This window comes from Stenella coeruleoalba, assembly GCF_951394435.1.
Source record: "Stenella coeruleoalba genome assembly, chromosome: 9".
Classification (NCBI taxonomy): Eukaryota; Metazoa; Chordata; class Mammalia; order Artiodactyla; family Delphinidae; genus Stenella; species Stenella coeruleoalba.
Window position 1 is genome coordinate 76208210 of NC_137155.1, and position 18391 is coordinate 76226600.

At 37.4% G+C, this 18391-nt stretch overlaps 1 protein-coding gene across 4 annotated transcripts in view; it reads left to right on the top strand.

The window, feature by feature from the left end:
• Window positions 1-18391, top strand: part of CPED1 (cadherin like and PC-esterase domain containing 1) — a 301524-nt gene that overhangs the window by 109794 nt on the left and 173339 nt on the right. For all 4 annotated transcript variants that reach the window (XM_079932379.1, XM_079932380.1, XM_079932381.1 and 1 more), the window contains exons 7-8: window positions 16408-16550; window positions 17424-17496. In XM_079932379.1, coding sequence (XP_079788505.1) covers window positions 16408-16550; window positions 17424-17496 — 216 coding nt within the window. The remainder of the gene's footprint in view (window positions 1-16407; window positions 16551-17423; window positions 17497-18391) is intronic.

Genomic DNA, 18391 nt, shown 5'->3' on the forward strand with positions numbered 1-18391 from the left:
CTGCAAGCAATATTTTATTCAAACATTTCTTCCCTGAAAAATCTCTCAATTCAATTATAAAACACTCCAGTTATACCTATGCATTGAAGAGTAGAACTCTTCCACAGACACTGTAACTATACCTTTCAGTCAAATACATCCATGGCTGTCTTTATATGCAAGTCATGTAGATTAACTGCAAGAAATTTAAATTTGGTTCTTAGAGTAAAAAGTCACAAGTTATCCTGTCATCCATTGGAAAGTTATCCAGCAGAGAGGAAGCTCTCCTGTCTATAACTTCTTTATGATGTCTGGAGATTCTGTATACTTGTGATCATTGCTGACTGCTTTGATGAAAATGTATTGCTGGAGTGATTTGTGACTTCTGGCGGGAAGACCTATCCAAAGCCTTATTTTCTCTAGTTGAGACATAACTTAAATGAATTTGTATTTTGATCAGCCATTCCATATTTGAAGGCGTTCTTTTGTTGATATTTGATATTCAGAGGTTACATGAGGATAATTCCTTGAATGTAATCAGCTCTTGATAAATGCTTGGGTGGCATTCAATCAAAGATCATTTAAAATTGTTTAACCATGTGAAGAAATTGCCCAAGGATATTTAATCCCTAGCTGTTCTAATTCAGCCCTGTATTTTGCAATGATCTTCTAGTGGCTTTCCAGGAAACGTAATAGGCAGATGTCATCATCTGAATTTCTGGGCAGGGCCACTTTGATGGAAAAGGGAAAACACAGGACATTGCCGTCTTTGCTCACATCAGTATCTATGAGAATCACCTCCAATGGAAACCAAAGTTAAAACAAGCTGCCGCCCAGTCCCTGAATCACCAGCTCTCTACCACCACTGCACTGGCCTTTGGGGGACCATTCTTCCATTTCCAGTGCCCACAGTTCCCTCTCACATCGATGCAAATCAGCAAATGTGCACAGAGGACAGAGTGAACCTTGGCAAAGAGGGGCATGTTGTTATTTACAAGGACCCCTTTTAAAAGATGCATATGTCTCTTATTCAGTTTGGGAACCATGATACAGTTGTAGGGATAAAGTTAGCCTCATTTGCCGTCAATATTGATACAGTGCCTTTCATAATGTCAGGTGAGATAGCTCATATATTCTCAAGGTAAAAATGAGTAATGTCTTTCGAAGCAGGTATAAAGTTACATTATAGTTTTTCAACTTGAGGAAGTGTTCTTCTCCTGATCTTCATTTTACATCTAAACTGCAGACTATGGAGCAGACCTTGTAAAAGACTTCTTCACTGAGCATCTGGCCCTTCTGTAGGCCCAGGAGATTTATGTCAGCTGTAGAAAGAATGTGAATAAAAGCCTGCTTCTGGGAGTTTGTAAAAAGAGTTGATGTATTACTTGGTCTACTCTTGCTTGGATTAAATTTAAAAATTGCATCAGGGTGTTCATTTTAAAGTATGATTTTATATAAATAGAAATTATAGATAACCAGAATAAAATTGAATAAACATGTGATGAGAGCTGACTTACAATAAAAACCTAAATAATAATTGCAAAATAACACTTATCTAATGAGCCCATATTGGTGTTAAATATTATTTCAGGTATATGTTAGCTCTAGAAAAAGAATGATTATTTTGCAACTACCCAGGATTTTAAAGTGCATAAATGCAAAATAATTTTATGCTGTTGATGGCATTGATGCTGCCCATGGCAACTTTGTCTCTTGTGTTGAAAAATTTCCTTTATTCATTCATTTTATTCACTCATTCATTTCCATCTTTGTTCCATAAAAGGCTTTCGGGTAATTTTGTACATTTATTTATTCTTAATACTGAACCTGGATTATTAGCCTAAGAAAATTATTCATTAATCATGGCCATGCTTACTTGATCAAAAGTGATCATTTAAACCCATGAACCTAAGCTTTCAGAACTGCAGGCAAAATCTGTGTGTGCCAGGCACTCAAAAAATATATATTTTTAAAAATTTACTTATTTTATTTATTTATTTTGGCTGTGTTGGGTCTTCGTTGCTGCACACGGGCTTTCTCTAGTTGCATTGAGCAGGGGCTACTCTTCGTTGTGGTGTGCAGGCTTTTCATTGCAGTGGTTTCTCTTGTTGCAGAGCGCGGGCTCTAGGCGCACGGCCTTCAGTAGTTGTGGCTCACGGGCTCTAGAGCGCAGGCTCAGTAGTTGTGGCGCACAGGCTTAGTTGCTCCGCAGCATGTGGGATCTTCCTGGACCAAGGCTCGAACCCATGTCCCCTGCATTGGCAGGCGGATTCTTAACCACTGCGCCACCAGGGAAGCCCTCAAAAAATATTAATCAGTGAATGATTGTCTATCATTATCATTTTTGTTAAAGGTATCTTGTTAATTGTAACTTGCTAAAAACTGAAACTTGGGGAAATATTTTAGAATAGGTTCTGCGACAGCAGATAAATTTTAGAGTAGGCTCTGCAACAGAAGATAAATATAATGAATTTATATATACCATCTTTGTTAATTATGTCATCTCTTCTGAACTAACATAGTGAACAGATATAATTATCTGATATGGACACATTGTATATATGCATTGTAGTGACAACATAAAGGTGAAACTTAACCCTAATGAATAAATTTGCTAGTTATTATTTCCTTTAATGCAAGAAAACTGATGGACAAGTGTTAATTATCCATCCAGAAAAATGGAGGTTAACTGATATTCAGGGACTTCAGTGTGAAATCAGGTGAAGTAAGTGAATCCATTCAGGATGCTGGAGAGATGGAAGAGGGAAGGCCTCAGTGGTAGTTTGGGGTTTAGGGTGTGTATTTGCCTGCTCCTTTGCTCCCCGCCCCCACTTTACCTGTCCTGTTCAAAGCCCCCTTCTCCTTGGCGCCATCTAGTGGATGCCTGTGTCGGGATGAGGAAGATGCCTAGTTAAGGATTTGCAAAAAGATCAAGTGTCATTTCTCCAAACTGGAGCCTAGGAGTGGATGGCCTGTGGACATCACAGAAGCTCTTATAAATTAGTTTATGGAGGCTCTTCCTCTTTCTGTTGTTATCCCGTACAGACTTATTGCTCTGATTTCTGGTACACCTCGCTGATCAGAAGTTTATAAAACAAACAAGGGTTTAGAGTAAAAACTGAGCATGAAAAATGAGGACTCTTGTAAGCAGTGCTCCAGGGCAGTTTAAGCATCCTCAGGGAACACCATCTTAATTTTTCAGTTTCTCATTATTTCTTCAACAGATGAGCTAGCTAAGCCAGAAAGATGTTCAAAGGCAGAGCAGCTATAATCTCTTCCTTCACTACCCTCCATATGATAAGGATTTGTTAAGATGAATCTCTGTTAATGGACCCATGAATTAAGGCAAAACTCCCTGCCATCTTCCTGATTTTTTTTTCACTTCTAAGAAGGCACCAAGAGAGTTACCAAATTTAATTTCATAAGTTTCATAAGCCTTGATTCTTGGACTTTGACAACAAGGCTCACCTGAGTTTTGCATCCCTGTGGTAATGTTAAATATCTTCTGAGGACAGGAAAATAGACTGGGAGAAAAAAATTAGATAAAGTAAATAAAAGAATCAAGAGAACAAAAACGAAGCAGAAAAATTTACTTGCCTAAATACATGTAAAATTCTTTAAAGAAGAGATTATGTTTATTTTTGATTTACAAAAGGAAAACCTTCAGTGCCTGACACAATACTTAATACTCAGCAGACAGAGGGGAGAGAAATGACTTGGAATAGAGACTCCACTCATCAACTTGCTGAAAAGATTAATCAGTAATAAAATAACCCCTTTACAAAGTGTGATGTGAATGCAGAGTAATAACAGTGAAGACAACGGGAGTAAATGTCGTCAAAAATTAATAACTTTAATGCTTAAGTTTATTCTAAAATATATACCCAGTGGAGAAGACAAGGTGATATTTACATTTTCACTTTAGGTATAGAAACAAAATAACTTTCCACCAGTACATTTTGAAGATCATTATATGTTTGTCATTTTAAACATTTCTATTTACAGTTTCCTTTATTCTTTGAGATCTATCTCTAAAGCTGTGACAAATTCTAAATATAAAATATTCCCAAATGTGCCAACTAGGTAAGACTGATTTGTCTGCTAAAAGAAGACAGACTTTTGTTCCCTTCAGGAGAAAATCTGACTTGCATTTGTCTTATGTGATTTATGCATTGTAAGTTTAAAATGAAATACAGCCTTTTCCCTCCCATACATTAAAATGGGGCTTCAAATTTGAAAGAAACAGCAATCTTCTCTGAAACCTACATAGCTATGTGATGAGACGCAACAAAAATACTGTATTGCCCCCAAGTGGTCTTTATAGGTATTGCCTGCACTGTCCAATAGTGAAAGAAAAAGAAAGCAAAAATATTTGGACAGCAAATCTTTGACCATTTTCTTTCACTGGAATATACATATTTATTTTTGAAAAGTTATTTGATAATCCATGCTGTGGTAGTAAGGCTATATTGCTAAGTAGAGATTCTGAATGGTGGTAAATCTTCAGTGCAATTTAAATTGCCTAGGTTACACAGTTATTTGGAATGATATCAACATTTGTAAGTCACTGGGAATTGTTTTTCCATTTAAGGAGATTTTGCAACACATAGGTTTTTTTTTTAATTACTGTAAAGTTCGCACTAGCACTTTCGACTCAGCATCTGAGAGTGCATTATTTTTATCCACGTATCTTCTGTGTGTACTTCTATTTGATTTCAACCTGAACCTCAAATCGGTTTTTAGCCTGAATTCCTTTGAATTATATAAATGACCTAATATTGTGAGGTGGAACTGAAAGTTTGTCGTTCATGTCTCTGAATGTTACTAAGGCAGACACAGATGGATTCTTTCCCAGGATCCTGCACACACGCATCGTGCTGTATTCTATATGTACTGCAATATGCAGACATATTTCATTGCTTTTTAAAATTCTGTCTCTTTGGAGCATCTTCCAGTAAAGCAGTCATTCTCTGACTTCCTCATTTCCTGATATGGAGCATCCCCATACCCCCCAGTCTATCCTCTGTCTCATAACAGCTTGTCCTCTCTCCCTCACCTCCATGCTTATGAAACTATTAATAGTTACTAGAAGCTCTGTGAAGCAAGTTTTACCATTTGGAGAAAGGGACTGCAAACAAGAGAGGAATTCCTGGTATCCCTGTATTTATATGTATCTATATGTGGTATGTGTCCCCTTCTAAACCAGCTTCCTGATGCCTGGTGTCTAGTCTTCCAGAATCCAATAGTTCCAGCCATCACAGCCTCCTTTACCTGTCTAAAACAGTACTGTTCCGGGCTTCCCTGGTGGTGCAGTGGTTGAGAATCTGCCTGCTAATGCAGGGGACGTGGGTTCGAGCCCTGTTCTGGGAAGATCCCACATGCCGCGGAGCATCTAGGCCCGTGAGCCACAACTACTGAGCCTGCGCATCTGGAGCCTGTGCTCCGCAACAAGAGAGGCCGCCACAGTGAGAGGCCCGCGCACCGCGATGAAGAGTGGCCCCTGCTTGCCGCAGCTAGAGAAAGCCCTCGCACAGAAACGAAGACCCAACACAGCAAAAATAAATTAATTAATTAATAAACTCCTACCCCCAACATCTTAAAAAAAAAAAAAGTACTGTTCCAAATTGATTTCTATCAGAAATTTGATTCCAGATATATTTGAAAGGCATGAGAATTTTCCCATGTGCTTGATTACCCAAATTATCTACATAAAGAATATGTATTCAAGTCACAGAGAGTGAAATTATTACTTTAAACTCAGAAGTCAAAGAAGAAAAACATTACGCTGAGGAACTATGTTACATTTTCATGCTTTCAAGGAGTTACCATTAAAGGAAAAAGAAATGTGATTTTAAAATACAAATAAGACAATGATGACGTTCTTTCAGGCTGAGTGAGAAGCGTATATCCGATTGCATTTTTACTCTAAAGGAGAGAGAAATAAATCACTAGTACTGGATCTATAGTGCTGGATCTACAGAACTAAAAACAAAAATCCCAAAGCATGACCTCTAGAGGCCTAGATATGGATGTGCAGTAGGAAGATCCTTGTACCAACTGTGTGACCTCAGGCAAGTCTTTCAACCTCTCTGAACCACTTTTTCTATCTGAAAGACAGGACTAGTTTCTTATGGGTTAAATAAGTTTTTTGATTCCTTGTACAAATATTTACTGGGCACTTCTCATATGAAGTGTCTCATATGCTAGACATTTTGTTAGGTTCAAGTGATATAGTAACAAACAAGACAAAGTCCCTGCTTTCATGGAGTTTATTCTTGTGTTGAATAGTAGATGAAATACAGATAAAAATTAATGATACATATATAAACAAATATAGAGAACTACAATTTTTTAATAAAACTTTGAAAGGTTGCTTTCCGTGAACAGTTATTACAAAATATTGGCTCTATTCCCCGTGTTATACAATACCTCCTTCAGCCTATCTTACACCCAATAGTTTGTACCTCCCACTCCCCCCGCACTGCCTCCCCCCCACCCCGGCAACTGGTAACCGCTAATCTGTTCTCTATATCTGTGAGTCTGCTTCTTTTTTGCTATCCTCACTAGTTTGTTGTATTGTTTTAATTCCACATATAAGTGACATCATACAGTATTTGTCTTTCTCTGTCTGACTTACTTCCCTTGGCATAATGCAGATTTTTAATATTGCTAAGAATGCAACGAGGGAGGAGGCTGTGTAGAAAGTGACTGGGTTGCCCACTTTTGAGAGGTAGCAAGATCTCCCTGACCAAGTGACATCTGAGCTGTGCTTCATGGAGGAGGCTGAGTGTTATTTGAAGAGCTAGTGGTAAAGCATTCCCAGCAAAGGGCCCATTCCGATGCCCTGAGGTAGGAGAGTCCAGGCATGATCACAGAACACCACAGTGTCGTCATGAGATCTGCCTTTTCAAGCCCACTCTGCTGCTGCTGTGTAGAGAACAGACTGAAGAGGATTATGAGTGGGGACAGAGTGACCAGTTGCAAGGCATCTGGGTGAGGAGGATGGTGGCTTGGACGGGTCGGTGAGGTGGTGATCTAACGAAGGTGAGAAGGGCGTCCCTGGTGGCGCAGTGGTTGAGAGTCCGCCTGCCGATGTAGGGGACACGGGTTCGTGCCCTGGTCCGGGAAGATCCCACGTGTCGCGGAGCGGCTGGCCCCGTGAGCCATGGCCGCTGAGCCTGCGCGTCCGGAGCCTGTGCTCCGCAACGGGAGAGGCCACAACAGTGAGAGGCCCGCGGACCAAAAAAAAAAAAAAAGAAGGTGAGAAACTGGCACCTTTTGAAGGTAGAAACAAGAGTCAGTGGTGAGGTGAGAGAGAGGGACTAGACAGAGAGGGCTCAGAGAGGACTCTGCAGCCATGATGTGACTGGTGGTGCCCTTTCCTGAGACAGAGAACATGGAAGCAGGTGGGACAGAGAAGCGGGAAGTGAGGAGGTGGAGAGGAGGAGAGCTTCCTGCTGTCACGGCAGACTAGCCAGTTACATGATTCGTCTCCATTTGTCTGGCTCTTCGGTCTCCTTTGCTCCAAAACCCGCCCGAGGGCCCTGCATAGAATAAGTTCTCGCCTTGGGGGCTTGGTGTTTCTTTTCCCGCTCACTTTCCTCCCCGCCTTTCTCCACCTCATTCCCTCTCCCTCCTGCCACTTCTAAGACGTGAGCAGAATAACTAGTTGCTCAGCCTGCCTAGTGTGACAAGGCAGGTCCCAGCTGTCCAGGTCCCCATTACTGCAAAAACAACCCAGGCAGAAGTGCCTGCTTCTCGGCCACCATGGGATCAAGGGTTCTCTTCAAAAACATGGGACCTCAACTCACAGGTCAGTTCCCTTGGAGGAGAGTAGGATGATGAAGTGTGATGTATTCCAATAAGAAGGCGAGAAGAGAATAATTAGGAATCTGTGCACCCTAGTAAGGGTCAGTTTATCCAGCGTTCGGGGTGGAAGCCAGAGTGAGGTTGGAGAAACCAAACTAGAAGCAGCAGGTATTCGACCGTGCATTCTAGGCACTGAAAATGAAGAAACTGTGACCTGCTTGAACAATGGCATTCATATAAGGAAAATGAGTAGACATATGTCCACAGAGTCCAATGGTAAAATCTTACAACTTTTACTTTTTTTTTGCGGTATGTGGGCCTCTCACTGTTGTGTCCTCTCCCGTTGCGGAGCACAGGCTCCGAACGCGCAGGCTCAGCGGCCATGGCTCACGGGCCCAGCCACTCCGCGGCATGTGGGATCTTCCCGGACTGGGGCACGAACCCACGTCCCTGCATCGGCAGGCGGACTCTCAACCACTGAGCCACCAGGGAAGCCCCTAACTTTTACTTTTTTCTGTAAAATCTCTCCAATCCTTTATATCCTACTGAGAGATTCTAGACGGGGCAATAAGGATAACCTGCCAGCTCCCTGAGAAGGTTGAATATAATGCAATCAGGGTTCTACCATTCAAAGCAAATAATTAAATTTTTATGCTCTTCATAGCCTTCTGTATTTTGGTACCTTGCTCCTGATCAATTCTCTGATATACATATGGGAAATTTAAAAATTTTTAACCATGAAACTGATTAAATCACAGAATCTACTTCCTGAATTTCCAATTTTAATGTATGCTTTAAAGCTTAGGGTTATTAAGAAGTACAAATGAATAAAATTATTCATGTCACTGGAAGCATGAAACTTACTTAAATATTGGAGTTTTGATCTAATTCCAGAGAATGAGGAAAAACTATCCTAATTCCAGAGAATGAGGAAAAACTATCCTAATTCCAGAGAATGAGGAAAAACTATCCTAATTGAGTTTTTCTGTAGTTTACCCTAAAGCAAGCCAATTTTCAATGAGCTAAAACAAATGACGAGAATATTTATTTTCTTAAATCATTTGACTTAACACAGAATTTGTTCTTGATTCAGGCAATTTCATTTAAGTCACAAAGAAATGTCCTTAGTTTTCCAAAAGGTAATTAGGCTACACAAATGCTCAAGTTGTTGAGTTGATTTGTTAGATGTGTGGGTGTTAGAGAATTGTGACAGTTTCAAACACATTTTCCATGAAAGTAAAAACACAGATGATTCATTCTTCAATATTTCAGGGTCCATCCACATTCCTAAATCTGTATAATCAAAGCCGCAGTAGCAGAGGTAATGCTGGGGCTTTGCAGCCAAGCAGACTGGTTTCAACATCCGTACAGGTTACCTTTTAGCTGTAAAACCTTAGGCAAATTACTTGTGTTCTCAGCCCTCGGTTTCTTCATCTATAAAATGGGGATAATGAGTATCAACCTCATAGCATTGCTGTGAATATAAACAAAACAGTGCATGAGAAACACACAGTGTCTGGCACATGGTGTCAGCTTGGCTGGGGTTAGTGAGTATTATTAAGTATGACATAGAATTTTATCCAAATACCACATGTGCGTGAAATGAAAAATCACATCAGTGCTTAGGTTTGTAATTTAGTCATTTTTTTCCCTCCCTTTCTCACATCTTTTTTCCTCTTTTCCTTCTGTTTTTATATGTCTGATTTCCCCCCTAAATCATGACCCTTTAAAACACAAAGGAGACTTCTTGCTACGGTCCAGAGTGCTCACCAGCCCTTCATCCCCTTCCACAGCCCTCTGACGTGCAGCAGATGTGTTCTCTGGGCCAGACACAGCCAGAGCTATGATCCTCAAGTGGGGTGTCGTGTGCCTCTGGGGAGCCATGAAGACTCTCCAAGGGGTTCACAGGCCCATAGATAGTTTCAAGAGAATCAATGCCCATAACTTCATCCTTCCCACGTATACCTTCCTAAAATTTGATCTCGCTGAGACAGCGCCTCTAAAGCGGGTGCTTTTTATTCCCCATCCCTTCATGCACAGACCTCTGCTCTTCAAAAGAAAGACCTAGCGCTCACCTATCCCTAATATTATAATAATAATTGCTCCAGGGTGAAAAAATTTTGCAACCCCTCCCCAAAACAGGTGCATTTAAATATGGTTTTCATTAGAGAAAGTGAAGGATGCTAATCACCAAGTAACAAATCCTCCACAACTCAGATTGTTTTCAGTTTTTAACAAAATTAAATATTTCATGATAAATCACTACTTGTTTTTTTTTTCATATACTTTGGAGGGAGCTCAAGGAATTAAGTCATGTTGCTCTAGCTAAATCCTTCCATCTACATCTATGTATTTCTGTGAACAAATCTTCTCCATGCTTACATTGAAAATAATATTAATACCAATGCTGAACCTTTCTCATTCTAACAATAAATGCTGTTGTCTCAATGGATAAAAAGACTCAACTAAGTGAATAAAAAGAAGTCATATCCATCTAAGGGGTGCATTTCCAAACCAATTTTACTTTTTATTTTATAAATTATTTATTAAGATTTGTAATGTATTTCTATTTTTCTGACCAATTGTGTACAGCAAATAATTGTAATCGTAACTCTTTGGAAAAAATATTTTAAAATTTAGAGCCATATGGTAACTGAAATTTTAAATTAAATGTATAAACATTTTTCTTATTGAGAATTATAAGGTGATCAAAAAATACTTTGTCTATAAAATATATTACATTGGGATAAAATTCTGAGGTGTTCAGATTCCTTCAGATACACTTTAAGAGTTTGGCAAGTGCCAGGGAGAGAGAATGATGAGGTCAGAGTCAGACAGAGAGATCCCAATTGAGTCTGTAAAAGGCAGAATAATAATATCAATCAGGAACAATAGACTTGGGCTTCCCTGGTGGCGCGGTGGTTGGGAGTCCGCTTGCCGATAGAGGGACGTGGGTTCGTGCCCCGGTCCGGGAAGATCCCACATGCCGCGGAGTGGCTGGGCCCGTGAGCCATGGCCGCTGAGCCTGCGCGATCGGAGCCTGTGCTCCGCAACGGGAGAGGCCACAGCAGTGAGAGGCCAGCGTACCGCAAAAAATTAAATTCCAACTGTATTAAAAAGAGGTAGATTTGAATGCGTATTTATTCCCCTTTTAACTTGGAAAAGAACATAGACTCTTGGATTTCATATATTTAGTTGTGTCCTTAGTTCTACCATGGATAAAATTGAGTCAGAACTCTTATGTGATATTTCCTTTTAAGGGAGAATATCATAAGATATTTTCCTTTAAAAAAAAAAAAGATCTTTTCCTTTTAACCTGAAATGATCATCCTCTAGACTTCGTGTTCCATCATAAATTTGTCCTCTATTCTTGGTCATTCCTACGAGCATTCAAGCTTGCTGTGTGATATTTCTCAGACTAAACAAGCAAAAAGTTCAAGGTTAAAAGATTGTTTCTGGATAAAACAGTGAGTAAGAGGAGACGTAATAGAGATGGAAACTATTTCCAATATTTGCAGGAGCTGAGAAATGGAGCAAGGGAGGGGTTATTTTGTGTTTTGTTTCTTTTGCAAAATTTATAACCATTAAAAAGGTGTTCTTCTGGACTTTTGTGGTACAAAATTAACAGGTGTTTAAACATGGTTATTGGAGGGAGTAAGACTGTGAAAACTACAATATTACTTAAAAAATTTTAAAAACTGTGGTAATATATATATAACATGAAATTTACCATCTTAACCATTTTAAGTGTACAGTTCAGTAGTGTTGAAAATATTTACCTTGTTGTGAAACCAGTGTTGAGAACTTTTTGCAAAACTGACATTATATACTCATTAAACAACTTCGCATTTCCCCCTCCCCCCAAGCCACTGGCAACCACTATTTTATTTCCTTTTTCTAGGAATGTGACGACTCTAGATACCTTATGTAAGTGGAATCAGGCAGTGTCTTTTGTGACTGGATTATTTCAACTAGCATACTATCCTCAAGGTTCATCTGAGTTGCAGCATGTGTCAGAATGTCTTTCCTTTTTAAGGCTAAATGATATTCCATTGTGTGTATATACTACATTTTGTCTATCCATTCATCCATGGATGTATACTTGAGTTGCTTCCACCATTTAGCTATTGTGACTAATGCTGCTGTGAACATGGATGAACAAATATTTCTTTGAGACCCTGTTTTCAATCCTCTTGGCTCTGTACCCAGAAGCTGAATTACTGGATCATATGGTGATTCTATTTTGATTTCTTGAGGAACCTCCATACTGTTTTGCATAGTGGCTGCACCATTTAATATTCCCACCAACAGTGCTCAAGGGTTCTGATTTCTTCACATCCTTGCCCACACTTAATATTTTATGGGTTTTTTTTTTATAGTAGCCATCCTAATGGATGTGAGGTGATACCTCATTGTGGTTTTGATTTGCATTTCCCTAATGACTAGTGATGTTGAGCATCTTTTCATATGCTTGTTGCTGCAAAACGGTTTTAAGTACCAATATTCTTCTTTATTTTGAGAAGATGAAAACTTCTCTCTCCCGCATTAATACTGAGGGAAATTCTGGTAAGCTTTAATAAGGTACAATGCTATTAAACTCTACTGAAAATTCAAAATATTGAAATATCAGTATTCTGCTATAGCTTCTCAGTTAGTCAAGAACATGACTTAAAAAAAAAACTCTAATATTGGTTAATCTTTCATGCTGTGTTTTAACTCTTATATTTTTCTTATCTCAAAAATTCTCCTGAACAGCTGTGAGCTTCTATTTTTCAAAGGTTTTATTACAAGTCACCAGAAAAATGCTCATCCTCCCTTGCTCACGAGATGGAAACGAGAGATAAACATGTTGTCCTAAGGAGAAAATTTATGTTATCCAGAAGCTCCAGTAAACTATTTCTCTTATCAAAGTCTCTGTGGTTTCTGTAATGTTATACTTAGGTTTAGTTACTCAACAGTGTTTACTTAATACCTACCCTGTGTTAGATACTGGCCACCCAAAGATAAAATGGTACAGTATCTGCCCTAAAAGATCTTATGGTCTAATGGTGAGAGCAAACAAGAAAATCAACACGTTTAACACAGAACAACATGCTTTGCCACTGAGAACCATCTGCCTGAGGTCCTATGGGAGGATAAAGGAAATTAACCAGGTGAAGCCCAGAATTTAGCACAGGAGGGGTTTGTGAGAGGTGAGGTGGGGTGGGGGAATGAGGTGAATATAACGGCAATTTAGAAATATTTTAAGATATTAAAAACATAACTGAAGTTTTCCTACAAATATTTTGAAGTTCATCCTTAGTCCCTCTTGTCCTTCTATTTTTAGTTGATAATTTTGACCCATCTACGTATATTTCAATGGCTAAATACCTTACTGGGTTATTGCTTGAATTTTACACAAGTACAAACAAGTGGTGATGCTTTAACTGCCTGGTTTTACAGCCATGATCTTACAAGGTCATTTTCTACATAATTTATTTTGCACTAAATTTGTGTTTCATTTTTGTACTGAAGGAGGAAAATTTATAGTTCATAAAATAGTTTCATGTCATGTTAAATGTTTTAAGATCTTCTTTTATTCATTTTTACCTTACTGCCAAGGCACTTATTTCCTTGGGATCTTATATTCTCATGTTTAGGTAATTCAAAAACATCGATTAAACATCTTGATCTAGAGACAGAGAAGTCTCCATGATATTTGAGTTCACGGCTGATTTTAACTTAGAAAAGTGAAGGTGTTCTTTCAGATATTTGTGTTTGGGTTAAGAAAGCTCCTGAGTGAAAAGTGTATTGTGGGTTCTGATAGCTTTGAATGGAATTACTATCAAATAATTTCAGATTTGACATTGTCCCATGAAATCATCACGCACATTTCTCTCTTTCTACGTGCGAGCATATTGAGATGCACAGAACTCAAGTATTTGACCAAGGAAATACAGTTAGTGTAACAAATTACAATATGAGCAGACAGTCAAAGAAGTCTGCCACTTAGCCTAAGTGAATTAGTTTCAAAAATTGATATAAGTATTCTGCCCTCTCTGGGCGACTTATTGAAAGTTGATGATTAAAAAAAAATAGTAAGCATTTGCATGATTCTACTTTCACTTCTGGCATATGTAATTTGCTTGCCACTGTACTAAATAAAGAAATGACTCATCTAGAATTTTCTTTGACTTAAGGACTTAAATAAATGGAAATGCATGCAATGAGATAGAAGGAAATGCATATAGAGACAAAGATTGGTAACAGAACGAATACAAAAATGAAGAAGTCTCTCTGTTTTGAATTGTGCCTTTTAAATGCCATTTCTATCTCCTCTCTCCACATTTGTTTGTAATGGCAGCTGTCTAGCTTCTTGTCCCCCTGCTTTCATGATTGGTGGTTGACATTGGTCCTTCTCTTGGAAGGCTGAGTTTTAGGGAAATGGGAGGAAAGCCAGTTATTTTGGTCCTTCAGTTCTCCTCTTTCACTTCTGCTGGGAGACATACCAGTGATGGGGTCTATTTACCCACCATGCCTCTTTCTTCTCCCTTTTAAATATATTTCTATTGAAAGGCTTATCATATATTTTTTAAATGTTCTTCCTTGATTGAAGGAAGGCTGTGGACTTTTGTTTTAATTAATAAAAGGCGCTAACGTGTACTGAAGATTGATGTGTGATGGGTGGTGGTGTACCTTATGTACATTCTCTGATTTAATCCTAGCAATACCTCCATAAAGTTACTGTTAGTAATCCCGCAAGGTCTCACAATTTAGTAGTAACAGGAGAACCAAAGTCGAGACTGTGACTTTCAGCCTCTAAAGTCTATAGAGTTACCACCATGCTATGTACCTTGTCCCCCAAAACCCAGCACACAGTGCTTTCCACATGGTGAAAAATTAATTACAGTCAAAAATTAAGAAATACACATTTCCACAGTAGAAGAATAAATACAATCCTAAGCAGTAATTTGCTAATTATTTTTTACCATGGAGGATATAATTTGATAATAAATCTTATATATCCTATGTGCTACACAAACATTTCCAACGTTCTTAAATTATTAACCTTGAACCCTGTGATATTCAGAAAACATTAAAATAGAAAAATGCAATAATATTATCAATAACCCTTTCTATATAATATGGTGAAGTGAGTGAAATGTGATGAGTTACTTTTATTTGGAAAAACGTGTGACTCTGTTTTGGCTCAAGGGTGTTAATATTTTTAGTGTTAGCTTTGATTTATTTTCTTTTGATCATACAGTTATTACATTCATTTTCCTTAGTCCTTAGAGAGGGAAAAACACCCTAACTGCCAAATGCTAATGATGTGTTTATAGGGTCTTAAAGTGTACATCTCATTAGGTTTCTGGTTTTCAGCTGGGAAGAGTTTATGAAGTCAGCATTTGCTTCTCTTGGGTGAATTTTGCTTGCGTATCTTAAAGATACATTTACCATCTCCCTCAGGTGATTTGTGCCAATATCTGTCCTTCATTATTATAGCAACAAAAGTTTTTCACTTTGCAGTCTTACGCAGCTCAGATAAATTTAGTTTGTTCTTCCAAAAATATTAATAGTATACCTGCTGCATGTTTTTTCAAAAAATATTTTTTGTTCTTCATTTTTGAAAGCGTATGTTTATCCAGAGAAAGTTTATGAATCAATATGAGGTCTGTTTTATACGTTTTAGAAAGTTTGACTTGAACTTTGGTGTTAAGCATCCTCAAGATATAGTTTTGTTGTTGTGATTGTTTTCATATTTAAGCAAATAAAAATAGCTCTTTGTGATACCAATTATAGTGTTTCTATGAAGACATAAACCTAACATCCTGCCCCTTTTTGTAATATGGCCTCGTTCTCTCTAGCCACATGAAGCCTGAAATTAACATGTTAGGAGGACACTGAGATTCTCTTAGATTCTTCTGTGGTTGGCTAGAGCTCTCACAGCAAAACACCGTGAAGAAGCAGCAATTTCGATATAGTTCTTTTTGTTCTGATATACGCAGGAAAGGGATAATAATAAAAAGCTTAGATTTGAATTTCATACTTTACAGTGACTTTCTTGCAATTTGGCCTCACAACTCTCTTGTTGGTAGGTAGTAACCCATTTTAAAGAAAAGGACACAAAAATTCGGAGGAGTGAGTTGCAAGTCCAAGTTCACCTAGGTAGAAGAGTCACAAAATAAACTTGGCAGTTCTGATCACAAGCTCTGTGAGTTCCCCTTCACTTTCCATGATTATGTGCCATGGAATGAGAAGAAAAATGGAGTAAGCACCTCTAAAGTAATTTAAATTACAGCATGTTTTGGCACCCCACATTCAATCGGAGGGCTTATATTTTTAAATGTATACAATATATATACATTATATATTACGTGATAATATATATTTATTATATAATATACCTTAAGTATATTATATACTCTTTCAGTATATTTTATATATATATGTATACATAAAATATATATGTATGTATATATGTCTTAGATGATCAAATTTTCCTTTTTAAGGAGTTTTTTTTGAGTGTGTCAAGGAGAGATAGGCTGAAGGGCTCTTTCACATTGTTCACTTTGGAAATGATAGAGAGACAAATTGAGATTGTAGTTTCAACATATGAATTCTTTACTTTGTTCATAGCTGCAAACGTTTTTTGAGACGTTCCTGAGAACAAGTTCACCTCTTCAGGCTTTTGATAACATGAAGGAAGCAATTAGCAAACTCCTGCTAGCAGCTGAAGTATTCAGTGAAACATCTACTCTGGGACCAAAGGTCTTCCATAGGTAAAGACAAATTTCAATGTTAAAAAAAATAAAAAAAAAACCCTACTTCTAACAATCGACTGTTAGTGAAAATATATCTTAATTATCACAAGTAGGTGCTACTTAGAAAATTTTATATCCGTGTAAAATATGAACTTCTAAACTTATGTTTTCTAATTTGTTGATCCTAAAACTTCAGAGCATGTTAAATACTCACCAGTATTTAAATAGTGGTGACAAGAAATAAGGCACAGTTATTTAAATTATCTTTTTAATTGCAGCCCCTTTCAAGCTCAGTTATTTTTATCATATATGCTTTCCATTGACTAGGTATGTTTTTATTTATAGATTTTTATTAACAAAATTCATTAACTCTTATCTCCATATCTCAGTTTACTTGAGTATAATTTAATGTCTTTTTCTGGGGAAATGTTAAATCGAGTATGTCAAAACAGGAGGTGCCTTCATGTAAGCTCTATATGCGAATAAGAATGTAAGCTTTATATGCGAATAAGAATGTAAGCTTTATATGCGAATAAGAATGTAAGCTTTATATGCGAATAAGAATGTAAGCTTTATATGCGAATAAGAATGCCTAGCACAGAGGAGTAGGAGAGCTTCCTTTTCCATATTACGTTTTTATGGAGTCCCTTCATTGCTTCGTTTAATGTATTATGAATACTTCGGATATATTTGTATTTTCTGTAAGGAACGAAACAGATTCCAAATCCAAAGATAACTTGTATTTGATTTTGGATTATCCAAGCCACTGCTCTTTGTAATTAGTATGGACCTTGAAATTTAACCTTAGTGATTAGTAATGATATAGTATCAAATAATAGAGTAACTACAGCAAGTAGAATGAATTTTTGTTACCTTGTGTTTTTATTTCAGATGCAGATTATGTTTTCAGCTTTTAACTTTTGATATTGGTTATGGCAGTGTCAGGTCCCCTGTAGTGCTCCAGGTGAGTATGCCGGAGCCCTCATGGGATCTTCCCCTTTGGCTGAAGTGTGTGTGTGTGTGTGTGTGTGTGTGTGGTGGTGGTGGTGGTGGTGTGTTCATTCATAGTAACTGATCAATAAGTGCAACTTGCGTCAAACTTACTACAGACTTATATTTACTGTGGTTCAGAGAATTAACTAGCATATGGAGAGTCTCTGATTTGAGTTACAATACCCACTCTGCATCCCTGTTGAACAAATATGGATTTTTTTGTGTTTTTGAAATAAATGTGGAATAAAGCTAAGTATGTGTTAATGCAGGAAAACAGACATTTAGATAATAGAAAATAGCAGGTAACCTAGCTTATTCATATGGGTTTATAAAAAAGGTAACTCTTTTATTCTTTACATATAGATATTTAGTTTAAAATTGGCCTATATTTTAATTTTAAAAGCCATAGGAATCTTTGAAATATTTGTTTTCAGTATTTGTATAAATATATGGAAATTTAAGAGTGTTTTTGTACACTCTGATTCTTTTACTTCCTCTTAAATTAAATTAACTCATTCAGATCATCTCCTGCAGCATATTTTTAATCTAAAATAGCCCTTAGTGGCAAGAAGATTTTAAAATTGATTGCATTAGTCTATAGAAAGCTATCTTGGGATATGGCATGAGAAGAAATGAAGAGAAACAAAATAAAATTATGTGCAACCAGAGTTTGACTTCATACTGTAATGACTGGTTTTCAAACTATTACACAAGGAGAATGATTACATTATATATGGCTCAGACATTTGGCTGAATAGTTCAACGATTTATCTCTAAACTTTTGAAATTTTATGAATCTACATCTAATGGTCATTTATTCATTATTTTACACACATATCTAATAGTTTATATTATGATTTTTAAAA